The sequence below is a fragment of the Vipera ursinii genome (assembly GCF_947247035.1).
Source record: "Vipera ursinii genome assembly, chromosome: 3".
Lineage (NCBI taxonomy): Eukaryota > Metazoa > Chordata > Lepidosauria > Squamata > Viperidae > Vipera > Vipera ursinii.
Genome location: NC_139516.1, coordinates 63,360,465 through 63,376,658, shown reverse-complemented (window position 1 = coordinate 63,376,658; position 16,194 = coordinate 63,360,465). Strand labels below are relative to the sequence as shown.

General features: G+C 41.1%; 1 protein-coding gene across 7 annotated transcripts in view; it reads left to right on the top strand.

Annotated features, from left to right (window-relative positions):
- SSBP3 (single stranded DNA binding protein 3) overlaps positions 1–15,785 on the top strand; it is a 208,188-nt gene extending 192,403 nt beyond the window's left edge. For 2 of the 7 annotated variants that reach the window (XM_083359294.1, XM_083359291.1), the window contains 9 exons: positions 4,017–4,105; positions 4,247–4,295; positions 4,578–4,613; positions 6,102–6,156; positions 7,853–7,923; positions 8,744–8,822; positions 10,455–10,483; positions 11,556–11,657; positions 12,899–15,245. In XM_083359294.1, the coding sequence (XP_083215420.1) occupies positions 4,017–4,105; positions 4,247–4,295; positions 4,578–4,613; positions 6,102–6,156; positions 7,853–7,923; positions 8,744–8,822; positions 10,455–10,483; positions 11,556–11,657; positions 12,899–12,964 (576 nt within the window). In that variant the 3' untranslated portion in view covers positions 12,965–15,245. Of the gene's footprint in view, positions 1–4,016; positions 4,106–4,246; positions 4,296–4,577; positions 4,614–6,101; positions 6,157–7,852; positions 7,924–8,743; positions 8,823–10,454; positions 10,484–11,555; positions 11,658–12,832; positions 15,246–15,285 lie in introns of those variants that run through there. The other 5 variants (XR_014492086.1, XM_083359292.1, XM_083359295.1 and 2 more) reach the window with 5 other exon arrangements.
- The last annotated feature ends 409 nt before the right edge of the window (positions 15,786–16,194 follow it).

The following is a 16,194-nucleotide window of genomic DNA, read 5'->3' as shown; positions in this document are numbered from 1 at the left end:
TCCAACTCACCTTACATTTTCAGACAGGTTTTTCTTTGGTTGTAGTTACAGACTGCTATTCCTCACTGCAGCATGCACCTAACCATTTGAGAACACAGGTAAAGGTGAGATCATTCGGTAGCATTCAGTTAAGGGAGGACAAGAATTTCACAGTCATATTTATGTTCTCCTGCATCTGCAGCCAGGGGCAGAGGCATGTTAAAATCATCTTCACTGTATAGCAGGGGATCTTCAAACTTGGCCCTTTTATAACTTGTGGACTTCCAACTCCCAGAATTCCTCAGCCAGGCATGCTGGCTGAGGAATTCTGGGAGTTGAAGTCCACAAGTCGTAAAAGGGCCAAGTTTGAAGACCCCTGCTGTATAGGTTGGAGACAAGAGGTCCAAGTTCCAAACATGCTTACGTATGTTGCCCATCTGACAAGATGACATCACTCTTAATGAAGCATTGTAAATATGTCGCCTTCAGATGGAAATCCCATTTTTTCTGGGCTCTCTTTTGAATAGTGCCTGGTTTTAGTATAGCACTCAACTATAAAATATTCTTGGCTGCCCATGTGTTTGCTTAGTATGTTAAAGACCTTACTCATTACAATTTGTAAACCATGTAGATTATGGCTTAGCGTTATTATATTTGGTTGCACAGCCAGGTGTTTAGATTTGGCATTGTTGTCCACCTAGTGAGTCCTTCCCAAGGACCTGAGGAGGTGGTGGTGGTGGTGATGATGATGATTTCTTATATAAAACATGTTTTCAAAGCTCACCAACTTGTATCTTACTCAATCTTCAAAGCTTATTGCAGTATGTGATTCAGTCGGTATCTGAATCCTAGGGACAAAAATATGCAGGAGTTTTGTACACCTTTCCTGGCCTTTCATAATGGTTCTCTTGTTCACTTCATGGTTTGCTACCTCACTTAAATCTTTCAAACTGTGGTTATGCAAAACTACTGCTTAGCCCAATTTGAACAATTATCACAATGAATTACAGTGAGAGCATCTTGGAAATAGAAAAGAAACAATATATTTGCATTCTCCTAAGCAGAAACAATCTATAAGCATCCAGTGCAGAATGCGACCCTGAAAATGAGTATATGAGAGAGTATCCATTTGCTAAGGAAAGTGGGCTAATAGCCTTTGGAAAATCATTTTTCTTAATCCATTCCAGCAAATTTGATATTGTAATCTTGTAAAGTATTGGATAGCATCTTAGAAGGAAAATGTGCAAGAATACATTTTGGTTTCTTGCTACAAATTGCACGCATCAACTAATATCCTGTGATATTTCTCATATTTGCTGCAGCAGCAAAAGTACTGAGCATTACAAACTTTCCTTACCATATTGCTCTTCTTGATTCAATCAGACCTGCACTCTGGTCCTGTACTTCTACCAGAATAAAGAAAATATGCAAGTATAAGAGAGCAATCACTCAGGCCAATAATTGTTAGGGTGAGACTAGATAACTAGAAGCAAAGACAGAAGTATGTCTAGATTTGGAGAAGGAGGCAAATAAATTTTGATGAGTTTCGGAGCACATTTGCGCTGAAATTTTCTAAGTCTTATTTCTGCAGTGATTGGGATGAAGTAATTAGAATATGCTCCCTACGTAAATCTTCTGCATCAATTCCTGCTGTGAAAACAGCATGTTTATCTATTTGGGGAAGTTAGGACGCTGAGCTTGTCGATCTGAAGGTCGGCAGTTTGGCGGGTCGAATCCTGTTTGCTGTTACTCGTCCCAGCTTCTGCCAACCTAGCAGTTCGAAAGCACATAAAAATGCAAGTAGAAAAATAGGGACCACTCCGGTGGGAAGGTAACAGTGTTCCGTGCGCCTCTGGTGTCTAGTCATGCCGGCCACATGACCACGGAGACGTCCTCGGACAAGCGCTGGCTCTTTGGCTTTGAAACAGAGATGAGCACCGGCCCCTAGAGTCGGAAACGACTAGCATGCATGTGCGGGGGAACCTTCACCTTTTACCTTTATCACAAGAAAAGCGTATGAACGGTACTGATACCCAGTAGAGAATGAGAACCTACCAGGAGAGAGAGAAAGGGGATTTTGTTTCCAAGCCAGTCTAGATTCCAGGTGTTCTTTTGTTTGGTTTAATAGTCTGGAACTCTTGGTGAGCTCAAAGCTCTCAAAAGTTTCTCATATACTGTCACGAAAGTTTGCATTTCTTATAATTGCACCAGCCAAACAAAGACGGCCTCATGAAAGGTTCTGGATTCACGGCATATGTCAAGCAAACCAGGTGCTGCTCATCAAAATGAAACAGCATATTAGCTGTAGCGTTCTTTCATACTTTTGGAGATGTAGGCATGTCATTTAGCCATTGTAAGCAACAAGTGTGATTGCACCATATGTTTATGAAGCCTTGTGTGAATGTTAGAGACAAACTTTCTACCGGTAGTATGCTTTTCTGTGTATGGGCTATGTATGAGTGAGGAACTCAGAGCAAATCCTTTTCTTCCTGGTTGCCATTGTTCCACTTTGTGAGTAATGTAAGTCTCTGTTCCAGCCAATAAAAGATTAAATGTTGAGGGGAAAAAGTACTATCAAGTGGAGGCTGTAATGGACTGTTAGATGGGGAGGTGGTTTTTTTTTTTCATTTAATATTTCAGCCAAACAGTCTGTTTGCCTCTCAGGAATTTAGATTATGTTTTACCTCCTAATTATAATCATAGCTGTGGTTGTGGCTTCATTTGCTTAGGACAACTTGATGGGGGAAAATAGCCCATTTGGTAACTAGCAACCTGTGCAGATTTTTTAGTTCAGGAATCATGCAATCCAGCTGGCTTATTTAGTAGCATTTACAATTTCTGCATAAAGAACATTGTCATGGGTAAGGAGTCAACCAAAGAGCAGGCGTTGAGGACTTGACTCATGCCTCCTATTTTATACTTCAACCACAAGTCCCTATTCGTTGCTGCTTCTTGAACGGTAGCCTTGCATGTTACCAAGAACGTGATGGATTTGATCTCTTTCCCATTTTTAAAACAAATTGTTATGCCTAGCTTGCATTGACTTTTTTTTTTGAAGATTGATATCTGGAAGATTGGGCTAAGCAGACATTTGGATATCTAGAAGTGAATTTAAATAGGGTCACTCTAACTTTTAAGATTTAAGTGCTCTAATTTTAAGGGCTTTAAGTAATCGTATTAATAGACCCATAATGTTATTTCTTTGGCCAGAAAAGTCCTTTGTGTCTTTCATGATTGTAATGTTTTAAGAAGTAAAATTAAAGGTATGCAGTTGAGATGCTAGTTGATCAGCATTGCTCTTTGTTACTGTTGTTGAAGACAGACTTTTGGGAGGAAGGAATGCTCTTCACAAACCTGCTACACACTTTGCTGTTGTCAACATCTCCTCTTGGGCAAACCCATTGCTTGCTCATTATTCTGCATTTCCTAAAGCAGAATTAATATCTCTCTCTCTCTCTCTCTCTCTCTCTCTCTCTCTCTCTCTCTCTCTCTCTCTCTCTCTCTCTCTTTGTCTGTCTCTCACTCCCATCTCTCTCATGTTCTGCTTCCTCACATCAGTCTCTCCACAACCGTTACCCCACCCCGAGCAAGTAATTTAATTATTTTACATCTCCTACTTGTTTGGATTCACGTGTAAGGAACAAACTGCATTTGGTTTGTTTGTTTTTGGAATGAATTACTTTTCTTAGATCTTACTTATTTTCCAGGTGGGGCTACTCCCTTGTTGATATACCTTGGGCAGTGCCAGAAGCTTTTGCCCAATTGGCGTTTCTAGTTTCTAGTATATTTTGTACTAAGAGATGGAAACTTGGTGGCTTTTAAGATTTAAAAAAAAAAAAAGCTTTTCCAGTCAAGCAGCAAAATGAGAGTTGCCACAGCCCGATTTCACTTTTAGAAGTTGCTAAGTTTACCTGTATGTTCATTGTCATCATCTTTTTTTTTTAATTAAAGTTCATTTTCACAAACTAACCCTCTCGTTTTTGTTTGTTTTTTTTCCTTTCTCTTTTCTTCTCCGGTTTCCCTTCTCGTTATGGTAGACTGATCCTTGGTTATCATTGCAGAACTATGGCGGCGGGATGAGACCTCCACCCAACTCTCTAGGGCCCGGCATGCCTGGGATTAACATGTAAGGCGTTTCTTATGTTCCTGGCTTTTGAGTGATGTACCTTTCATTTGATGTGGAAATGAGTGCTGTTTTACTCTCTACTTGGGTTTGAGTAAGTGTGTGCGTGTGCGCTAAAAGCTTGTTTCTTTTCTTGAACTCCAGGGGTCCAGGAGCTGGTAGACCATGGCCCAATCCTAACAGCGCTAACTCAGTAAGTGTTTCTCTGTGGAAAGCCTCTATCACTTGGACCTTGGAATTGAGTTTATTTGTTCTTTCTGCATCTCTCTTTAAATATATGCTGCATCCCTTGCTCTGTTTTCCCAGCGGGGTGTCATCCTGAGAAGGAGACATGGGATATCCTCCATTTCCTTCTCTGCAGCTGTCCTATCCTCTTAAGCATATTTAAAAACAATAAGTATTTTTATTAGGGTTCTGAACCCTCCCTTGTCAAAAGGTCCCTCTCTGAAAAGTTATGCGTGCGCTTTGTTTGCAGATTCCATATTCTTCTTCATCACCTGGTACATATGTGGTAAGTTCATATTTTTTAATCCATCAGCTAAACAAGTGTGCATGGCCACCCATCTAATCAATGGGCAGTGAGCACAGAAGAGAACATTATCCTGTCAGCTGCAAGAAGTCAGGAACCAGGATAGATTTCAAAAGTGCCATAAGTTTATTTCATGCTACCTATACACAGGAATCTGATCTACTAATGGTCAAGGCAAATTGGCTCCAGATCAATGGACTTCAAGAGGGGCTGGACTCTGGGAGCGTAGAGACTCCAAAATGATGATGCATTTGACCCCACCTTCAGGCTCAGCCTGGTCATCGCCTACAAATCCAGATCCATTAAAACCCCAAGTCAAGACTGTATTGGGGAAAAAATGAGCTCCATAAACATCCCAGAGCCAGGACCTTGCAGTCTTCTGGAAAAGCCAACAGGATCAGAGTGTGAGCCATAAGACAGCCACCGTCACAGAGGAGTCATGGTTCCTAGGCCTGCCAAATGACACTGCTTTACTGAGGGTCCCAGAGCATGTCCCTTCTCTCAGATCTGGTGGGACAGGTCAAGACTTCTGGGAGGAGAAAGTTTCACGAGTAACCTAGTCGCATGTCATGAAGTGACAGTATATCTGTTAACTAGCTCTGGGCACACTTGTCTTCACAAGTATGCAGCCTAGATTATGGTTAAAAGTCTTCATGCTGTCGCATTGTTTATGCTGCTGAAGGGCAGCGTCCACATCTGTATAATATGCAAATCAGGAAGCATAGTACAGAAAGCATGCTGAAAAGAGAGGATGTTGATTAGCATAAGATGGAGAGGAAGTCATTTCTTCAGTCCACATCCCCCTACAACAGCATTTCTCAGTCTTGGTGACTTTGGGACACGTGGACTTCAACTTCCATAATTCCTCAGCCAGCCACACTGACTGGGCAATTCTGGGAGTTGGAAGTCCATTTGTCTTGAAAATCACCAAGGCTAGGAAATAACTGCCCTAAAGTATGGAAAGAAATACCTTTCTAACCCCCAGCATTATGAATGACGTGATACTTGTGATTCTCCACTTTTAATTTATCTTAAGAGCAGTTACAGTCAGAATTTTTAGCAGCTTTAATTCTTAATTGGACTGGAATCAGACCATCAGGTTAACACACTGACGTAGCAAGTTACAATGCTCTAAACTGCCCACTTATGGTTGCAACTTCTGCAGATGTGAAGGTTACAGGAAGGACGGTCCCCCTCCCTGTGTTCCTTCCCTGACAGATAGGCCCAGTGTGTGCCTCTTCCATAGAAGCACCTTGCTATCTCTCTCTGTAAAACCTTCATTTTTTCCTGAGGCTTAAACAAAGAAATTGCACTTTGGCTACAAGGGTGCATGGAAGGTTTTAGCAGGAGATTAATGCTTGGCTGAATACCAAGGTGAGACATTGTTGCTGACAGCAGCAAGATCTGGCTGGCCTATTGCAGGCTATGTTATCACAGTGGTGCCTGATGCCTATTTAATCTTGTCAACAGGGGCCCCCTGGTGGCGGAGGTCCACCTGGAACACCCATCATGCCTAGCCCTGCAGGTAAGGGATGGGGGAGAGAACGGGAAAAGCGGCATGGAAAAGAAAAGAGTTTCTCTCATTGTTGGCCTTGATGGAAAGTGACAACATAACATTTGCATGTGGTTGATGCCCTATTTGTTTTGGAACAGCTACAGATAATAATCAAATGAAAATGCTTCCTTCCTTCCTTCCTTCCTTCCTTCCTTCCTTCCTTCCTTCCTTCCTTCCTTCCTTCCTTCCTCTGATGGCTTAGATTCTGTTAGGCTTAAAGCATGGGGAAGTTGTCCAATAGGAATTAGACAATGGAGGTCCACCTGTGGATCAGCCTTTCTGGATTCATCCAAAGACAGTTTGCAATCAGCATCAAGCTCCTGGCAAGCAGGGTTAAGTGTGTGGCACTGCTCCCTTTGATAATTCTTAATAAATGTTGACTTATTATAATAGGCTTATTTCATCTTTTTTTTCATTGTCCTGGTGAAACTTTTTATCCAAAGTAAAACATGTCTGGGTGATTTGTAGACTCTTAAATCATTCTCTACAGACCCTAAGGGAATTAGAGGAAAATGTAAAATAAACTCTCTTAAACTCCCTAAATCCAGTGTGGTTAAGGCTGTAATGTTTCACTTTTGTGGGCTTTCCCTGTACTGGGGCCAAGGAATTCCTCAGAGAATTAGCCAGGAACTCATCCTCCGGCTTTACACTACAGAGGATGCACAGCAGTTTTGGAATGCCACTTTGCACAGTGTTGTCCACATCTCTTCCCAGAAGGCTGCATAAAATCCCCTCCTAGCCTTTGGTTCCCTTATAGCAGAAGCAAGGAAATATAGTCCTTTTATGACTTGGGGACTTCAACTCCCAGAATTCCTGAGCCAGCATGGCTGGCTCAGGAATTCTGGGAGTTGAAGTCCCCAAGTTATAAAGGGGCCATAGTTCCCCATCTTGCCTTACAGTAAAGGAAGAGAATGGAACGTGTGTATGTGTGTGTGTATAGTGGATATTCTGACAGGGCCAAAGTTTGATTTGGCTCACACTTAGAGCATCAATTAGAAGAAAAGGGACACTTGAAGAAGGCGGCCCTGTTGCATGTAACGGGTGCACAACAGCTGCAGAGTTGGAGCTACACTTTTAATATTACCACTGCTTTCCTCCTGCATTTTTATGAGGACTCTGACCCACATTTCTTACTAGATCATAATAAAACAATCCATATGTTAATTCAGCCACAAATCATCCGGCCTTTTTTAATTCCGTTACTGTGGCCTGCTTATAAATCTTCGTGTTTGTATCCTACAGCTTGACTTTCCTCCTGCTACCAATACTAAAAATCTAGGCGCTTGCTTTATTGGGGAAGAGAATACATAAAATGATAAATATTACTCTTCTTTCAAAAAGAAGGAAAAAATATGGTGCAGTGAGATAATTTCACTGGCTAATTTTGAGGCGCTAAGTGGCATGTGGCAGCAAATTATCTTTCTTCATCTCTCGTAGCAAAAAGGCTTCAAGATCCTTGGTTAGTAGCAGACTTCTTTTCACAGTTGAATTTCTGTGATTAAAAACTTTGTGAATCTTCATTAAATACAAATTAGCCAGAAAATGGTGGTACTTAGAGGGAATTTTAGGTGATAAAGCTCGAAAGAATGAGTTCAAGTGGCATGAGTTTGTTTTAATTAAGAAATGAATTAATCACCCTGACTTAGTGGATTTCACTGTTCTATAGATTCGACAAATTCAAGTGACAACATCTACACAATGATTAATCCTGTACCGCCTGGAGGCAGTCGGTCGAATGTAAGTCTGCTTTCTAATAATTTACATATCAGATACCATAACAAATCATAATTAACTTCATCAGTTGAGGGTAAAGCAGTTTAATTGATTTCAGCAATTTGCTTCAAAATAGAAATAAAACAAACCATTAACAAGTGATTAACTCTTCAGGACTTTGTTAATTTTTTATGCTTATTAAAATAGTAGCATTCATGTGGCTCTGGTCAAGACCATCCCATGCATTGCTGAGACTGGGCTGTTTTTAAAGAGAACACAGCTTGAACCCCACTCCATCTTGCACATTTAGCTGCAGCTAATTACCAAGGGTTGCTCTGAAATTACTTTCGAAAGCATATGCCGTTGCTGTGCACTCTCTTCAAGGGACTGATAATTTCAGCTTTCTTTCAAAGCTTGGGTAGCTGTCTGGTATGGGTAGAATAAAATCCAATATATTAAAAATTAGGGTGTTTTACCACATCTTGCCTGATGGAATTTGATACCTCTAGCTCAGGGGTAGGCAACCTCGGCTCTTTTATGACTCATGGACTTCAAGTCCCAGAATTCCTCAGCCAGCTGTGCTGGCTGAGGAATTCTGGGACTTGAAGTCCATGAGTCATAAAAGAGCCGAGGTTGCCTACCCCTGCTCTAGCTGTTCTCTCTTTTGAAGCTATCAGATTTTTTTTCCCCTAGTAACAGACTTTTTTTAAAAAAAATCCTGCTTTGCAGAACGTATTAACTTTCTGAATGTTATCGCTGTTCATACATAAGATAATCGGTTGGGTGGCATTTTACAATACAAATGATCAATCATAATGGATGCCTTCTTTTTTCACCCCCTCAGTTCCCAATGGGGCCTGGATCAGATGGCCCCATGGGAGGCATGGGTGGGATGGAACCCCATCACATGAATGGCTCATTAGGTAAGCTGAACAAAAAGTATTGGGGGGCAAAGTCACACAGGATTCTGTCTCTTAATAGAAGTTGGTTCTCTGGGGGTTTCTGATTGGGTAAGCCCCATCCAATGAGTGGCTGAATTTATATATTTTACAAGGAGGCCAAATCATTCCAAAGTCAGAGTGAGTTGTGGGAACCTAGGAGAGAAGGCCTTGTAGTAAGACATTGGTCAGAATGCAGAGGGAGGAATTCCTTCAGCCAGTTTCAGGCATCTGGGAGTCCTCTCCAGGAGGCAGCTTTTAAATCTAGCATAGGGGTCCCTAAGCCCTGGGCCGTGGCCCACTACCACGCCATGGCCTGGTTAGGAAACAGGCCGCACAAGTGCCTGGCCGGCACACGGACACATGCACCCAGCTCAACTTGGAGGAGCACGTGCAGTTCAACTTCCACAAGCGGTGGGCCAGTGCGCGTGCACGCAGCTCAACTTGCATGAGCAGCAGGCTGGCATATGTACTGTATGCACGGGCTGGCATGCCACTTGCACAGGCCCGTTCCCCTCTTCTCCCCCACCCACTGAGCTACCAAGCCGTAAAGGTTGGGGACCGCTAATCTAGTATCCTTCTACTCTAGCTGGCTGCTTCCTTCCATAGTTCCCCACACCAACATGCTCTGTCCCACCCACCCCCAACCTAATCCAGCAACATGGGCAACAGACCACTGCCATTTTATTTTTCCATGATACCTCTTGGCCTCTTATGGCATCACTCCCAGGTATTGTAGGAAATGTTTAAAGGCTCAACACTAGGACAGGAATAAATGTGCCGTGTGACTAGGATTGTATTAATGGCTCCTTTGCCCTGATATTCTACACATTTCTGCAACTGCTGCTCTTTGTCTTCAGAACCCATAGGGCTTTCTCATGAGTAAATGGATGGCTTTGATTTTCCTGTTCCTTATTTTTCTGGGGAAAATTCCTCCATGTTTTCACAGGCGACTAAGCCCTATGTCGATAATCAGCAATCCCAATGTTTTTGCCATTCTTAAAACACTAGTAGTGTCGAAAATTAGCCAGAAAACAGGAACCGCTAGTCACAAGCTTGCTGGACTCCTGTTGATAGATAACAGAGAAGAAGCAGCATGAACCTATCTGTGGTGTGTGTGTTTTAATTAAAGCAGCAGAAAGACCCATTAACCTCCCATGCTTGCCTTATACATCTAGCTGAAGTGGAGGTGCTGTACTCCATCTTGATCAGTGTCAGAAAGCTCACGGGAGGGAGCCGAGGCCGTAGCAACTCGATTAGGCCATTGCTCTAGTGCTGTGCAGGAAGGTGAGCTGGGCTCTGCTCCAGGGAGTTTACCATGCAAAGGAATGGCAGCTGAGGCATCCCCCAGCATGTCCTTTTCTGGAGGCAAATGTTAAGAGGTTTGCATTAGCCCAGCTGTGACCTACAGCTCACTAATGTACTGCCAGCTGCTTCCCAGAAGGTCCAGCCTTACATATTGCAGCAGCCTTATTTTCTACATATAGGTTCAGGATCTAAATGTTTCAATGCTAGTTGGGGAAAATGTTGATTTAGAAGAGGGAAGCGAAGTCTTTTTACTAACAAACCTGTTTTTCTCTTCTTCTCCAACCCACCATCCCAATCACCTTTCATAAGGGTCAGGAGACATTGATGGACTTCCAAAAGTAAGTCAATATGTTGCTACTATACTTAGGTGGGGGGCTTCTTATCTCTTTTTTTGGTATGAAATGGCAAATTAAGGCTTATAGGACGCTATGGGGTAAAAGGGGACAACAGAGAATGAGGTGGCTGGATGGAGTCACTGAAGCAGTAGGCGTGAGCTTAAATGGACTCCAGAAGATGGTAGAGGATAGGAAGGCCTAGAGGAACGTTGTCCATGGGGTCGCGATGGGTGGACACGACTTCGCAGCTAACAACATGGGGTAAAAGTAGAGAGGAAATGTTCATCCTCCTGTCCAAGTTTATTAGTTTGTCAGACTAGTTTATTTTTATTTATTTATTTTATTACATTTATATACCGCCCTTTCCCGAAGGACTCAGGGCGGTTTACAGGGTGATTAAAAAACAGAGATACAAAAGTTAAAAACAGATTAAAAAAATTATATTCATCCCTGCATAAGTAAAACCCCAGTTAAAATTAAGATTAAAACTAAAATTAAAATTCTCAGCCTGGGCCAGAGAGCTCGAAGAGCCAGGTCTTCAGGTCCCGGCAGAATGAACGGAGGTCGGGGGCAGTCCTCAGCTCCACTGGCAGCTGGTTCCAAAGGGCAGGTGCTCCCACTGAGAAGGCCCTATCCCTGGGTGTCGTCCGCCGGCAATCTCTTACCGGTGGCACCCTGAGAAGACCCTCCCTGTGGGAGCGCACTGGACGAAGGGAGCTTGATGCCGGCAGCAGGTGTTCCCTCAGATATCCCGGACCCAAGCCATTTAGGGCTTTATAGGTCATCACCAGCACCTTGAATCTCACCCGGAGGGCAACCGGAAGCTAATGCAGCTGTTGGCAGACTTCCCCTGTTGACTTAGCAGATGAAGATCCTTATGCTCTAAATGAAGTGCAATACTTTCTTTCTATGCACAAGCTTCATGTTTAGCTATCTTTTGCTCATCCGCGAACAATGTATTTTCCTATAGTTGTTTGTGTACACGTTGCTGAAAGACACTCTCTCACTTTCAGTGTGTATGTGTGTGGTCTGTGTGTTCCCCCTTCCCTCCCCCTTTTTTTCTTTTTAATTGTAGAATTCTCCAAACAACATAAGTGGCATTAGCAATCCTCCGGGCACTCCACGAGATGATGGTGAACTGGGAGGCAACTTCCTCCATTCCTTCCAAAATGACAACGTGAGTCATTCTTACACCCGCTCTTTAAACACATTGCATTTCGATCTTGGGAGCTTTTCAAGGCTCTTTTGAGAAGTATCCGTTGTATGTATGTGGAATATGTTGGATGACAATGTGAGGTTTGCTACTGGACCAGCAGATTTAAAAAAAAAATCAAGAAAGTATGATTTGGGGGCTGATAGAACTGGGAAAAGATCCAGAGTCAGATAATCAGTATGATATTTGGATGTAGCATACCTTCTAGACAAGAGGAAGAGAAATGGTTCCAAATCGGGAAAATAGAGACCATAAGTTATTTTTTAAAAATAAGGAAATATATATAGAGTTCCTTTGAAACAATGCTAGAACCATAGAGCAAACAAAAAGAAACTTACTTGGCTCTCCCAGTTTTAATGTACAGCAACCATGTGTACTCTATGTGCATAAGAGAAACTTGTTGCCTGACAACTTCTGGCTAGAGTTTATATTGATCACAGAGGCCCTTTCAATGTAGGAAAATCATTGCCGTTGTTATTATTTATATACTGTTTTTTTTTAAAAAAAGTAACATAAATCAACTAGGTCTTACCGTGAGGAGCTTAGAATCAAATTTTCAATGAGGGTGTTAGAAGAAGTAGGAAAGCACAACTGTGCTGTATCTTCTTGAATGGATGGACTTTTTGAAAATTATCCTTGATGGTCGAAGCAGTAGAGCTACTTAATTTAAGTGGCTGGTTCTTCCAATTAGGCTAATACGAGCTATAGCTTCAAAACAGGGATGCTGATCCAATAACCGAAGGAAAGGTTAATTAAGAAAAAGAAACATCTTTGTTGTTAGTGTAATTTGTTTCGTGCAAAAATAGGTAAGATTAAAGTATTGTAGTATTATATTCATTCCAACCTGAGGGTCTTTATCATTGTATACACATGACAACAGAAATAGTAAAAGCGGCAACACTTGAGTTTCCACCTAACCACCAACCTACCACTAACAGGAGATAAAAGAATGGAAGTTAGAATTTTAACGTATTTTCTGTCTGTGATTTCTTGAATCAGTTAGGAGGATTTATCTCTTTCCCCATTTTCTTACCTAGCACATTAGTTAGCCATTTCTTCTGATTTTGGCCTCATTCTTACTGTGTGATTTTTTTTCCTTCTTCTTTCTTTTTTTCCTTGCCCTTCCCTTCCTCACCCAGTATTCTCCCAGCATGACAATGAGTGTGTGATTTCCCTCTTCCTTCACCCCGCATCCTCTTCTCCAGGATAAAGAAAAAGTCAGCTGCCCTTTGGAGGATCTCAAGAAATTATGCAAGAAGAGAAGACGCTAGGTGCATTTGGCAGGGAGACATTCAGAGCCGGGGATCCAGCCCTAATTTTTAGTTTCATGCAATAAAAAGGCTGAACTTTTTATTCCATAAAACAATGAAGGACAAATCTTTAAAATATTTCAAGACATGACAAGATCCTTCTTCTGCAGAAGGATTTATTATATGTATATGACACTTTTTTTTGTTGTTCATTTTTTTGGAAACAAACAGAAGCCTCTAGCGCCCAATTCCAGCCTCCTTTGCTTGATTATTCTTTTAAACCTCTTGTATGTTTGTGCTGTGCTACGCAAGGAAGCTAGTCTAGATATGAAATCTCATGTTGTCTCTGTAGCCATTAAAAATAATAAAACTGGACAGTTTTTATATATATATATATATAAATAAATTGGTGGGTTTTGTTCAGAAGACCTTCCCCCTACTCCCCCTTTCCTTTTACGTTGGTGTCTTGCAGCACAACACTTCCTTCATCAAGAAGATCTGAGTGGAAAAGATTTCCCTGCCTCAGTTGTAATGCAGCTGGCTCCCTCGTAGGATCACATCCTCCAAAAGTTTCATTGTGATCTTGGGTATATCTGTGACTGTGGCATGCACTGTTTTAGCCCCCTCCCTTGCTTGTCCTCCGTCCTCTCCCTCCCCCCCAAGCACTGTTATGAATTGCCCTTTTGCAGAGTTTGGAAAATGTCAGAATTTCTGGGGGGGGAGGGGGGTATTGAGGGTTAGGGTACAGGTAGTCCTAGACTTACAGCCAGAATCGGGATTGGAATTTTGTTTGCTTAGTGATGCGATAGTTAAGCAAGTCAACACGTGACCAGACTTGATTTTACGGCCATTTTTTCCATGGCCATTAGCGAATCTGGATGATAGGCGAATCTGGCTTCCCCAATTGACTTTGCTTGGTAGAAGCTTGGCTGGGAAAGTAGCGAATCATGATCATGTGACCACAAGACGCTGCCACCATCATAAACGTGAGCCAGTTGCCAACGGCTCGAATTGTGATCACCTGACCGTAGGGTGGTGTGATGGTCATAGCTTTGAGGATGAGTCATTAAGTCCCTTTTTCCAAGGGCATCGCAGCTTCAAAGCATTGTTTAATGGTTGTAAGTCAACTATCTGTATTTGGGATTTATTTTTTTTCTCCTGTTGGGATGGTGTCAGAGATAAAACGAAAAGGCATTAAAAACTTGACCTAGGACTCAAAAACTGTGAGTGCAAACTTCTTAGCATCTTCTTTTTGTTTGGGGTTTTCTAACGAAACGATGTGATCTTACTAGGGTTTCACTGTATATGCTCTGGAACTGGATGGAGATATTTTTAAGTAATTATTGTTGTTAAATTGTATACTTGCTATTCTGTAGGCTCTCTCTCCCTCCTCCTCCCCCCTCTGTAATTAAAAGCAGAATTTTAAAAATAAATAAATAAATCTTACCTTCTCCTGGTAGGGGTGACTACAGAAAAGCATATCATGTATAGTGAAACTCGCAAGTCTTGAGATCTCTGTACATTACACCCCCTTGTAGCTGGTCTTTGTTTTATATAAAAGGAAAAAAAAAACAACCCTTCACTTCTGATCTATGTATTTCATATTATGTAAAATATTATCTTACCCTGGATTTACCTACCTTTGTGCGAATTCTTGAGAACATTGTATCTTGTTTAAGTGTTTTTTCTTACCTTGTAGTCTGGTTCTAAAGTTAAGCGAGGGAAAGGAAAAGTAATTATTATACATTGTAGTTTGTGTACGATATTTGTTGATAATGTTTTATTAAAGGGATGTCTTTTTTCTGCACCCCTTAATGAAATGTTTTTTTTTACTTATGGTTTTGTTTGGGTTTTTGTTTTCTCTTTTCTCTTTTTTTTTTTTGCTTTATGTTTTGTTTTGGAAAACATTGGCCTGTTTTTACTATCAAAAAAAGTACTTGAAACCATGTAATTTTTAAGAAGACGATGATTTTTTTAAAAAAAGAAATGCTTGCCCTTTTCTTAGGCATTTTGATTGTGTTATTTTCTGTAGAAAGACGATGGGGATGGGGTGGGCAAACGAAGATTCTCACAGTTACAGTCAGGATTATATTTAAAGAAAAATAATAATAATAAACCTTCAAATGGAAGATTTGTTCCATTCCTAATGCAACACTTTTTTTTAAAGAGATAACTGGCAGGTTTCATTGTATTAAAGTGATGGCTAAATTAAATGTCTTCATTGGTCTGGGATGGTTTTTAAAAGATAAATCAAGATCTTTTCTCTTTTTTCCCCCATGCTGTAATAAATATAAACATTTGATTTCCCGTCCTTGCTGTTCATTATTCTCTCCTGGATACAGAGATTCCAGAAAACCTGGTGTGGAAAGTCGCCTCCTGATTATGGTCTCTTTGAAGCCACTACATTCTGAAGATGCATTTCCTACCTATCACAAACATGGTGACTGGTCTAGATTTAGAACCCATTTTCACATTCCTTTTAGACAGACTCAAAATTAAGTAAGATGCCTTCTCGACACTAGAGTGCAACAGTCCAGCAAGAACAGTCCGCCATTTTCTTTTAAATACAAGAGCAGAAATTGAAACCATCAAGCCGCAGAACTTGGCACAGCTTTGCCCAGAGTGTATCCTGTTTACAAAAAACAAAAACTTTATGATTCTCTTAAGATTGTTCTGTGAATCCTGGCCAAGAAGCTACAGAACATTAAAATGAATATACCAGTAAATAGTTTACCTGCAGTTTAATATATAAGATAAATGAAAGGTGTTTGTGTAAATTCTATTATACAAAAACAATAAAAACTTTTGATTATTTTTTTTAACCTCTTCTATAGGAGAGTTAAGGAATAGGTTATTTTAACAATACCTATTATGCTGGTATCTCAATGATAGTTCAGAGTAAATCCAGCTTAATTGCTTGTGCTCTCATAATAGTTATTTCTTCAAAGCAATTTTTGGCTTGCTTGAAGTGTGAAAAGGCTACTAAAATGAGGAATCAAAATTGTTTCCATGTCCATGTGAAGTGTGATAGCACAAGACAACAAATACATCTCATTGCATCTTCGTACCTAACACAGGTTGGTGTGGTCTGAAGGACTCCCTTTCATGGCTTGAGTTGTTTTATTGGGTAAACAAGCACATTCTTCTCCAGGAATTGTCACACAATATTTAACTTTTATGTCTTAATTGACATCATTTTGGTTCTACTGCTTCCACATTAAGAGTCCAGTTAGACACTAGCGGTGTGGGAA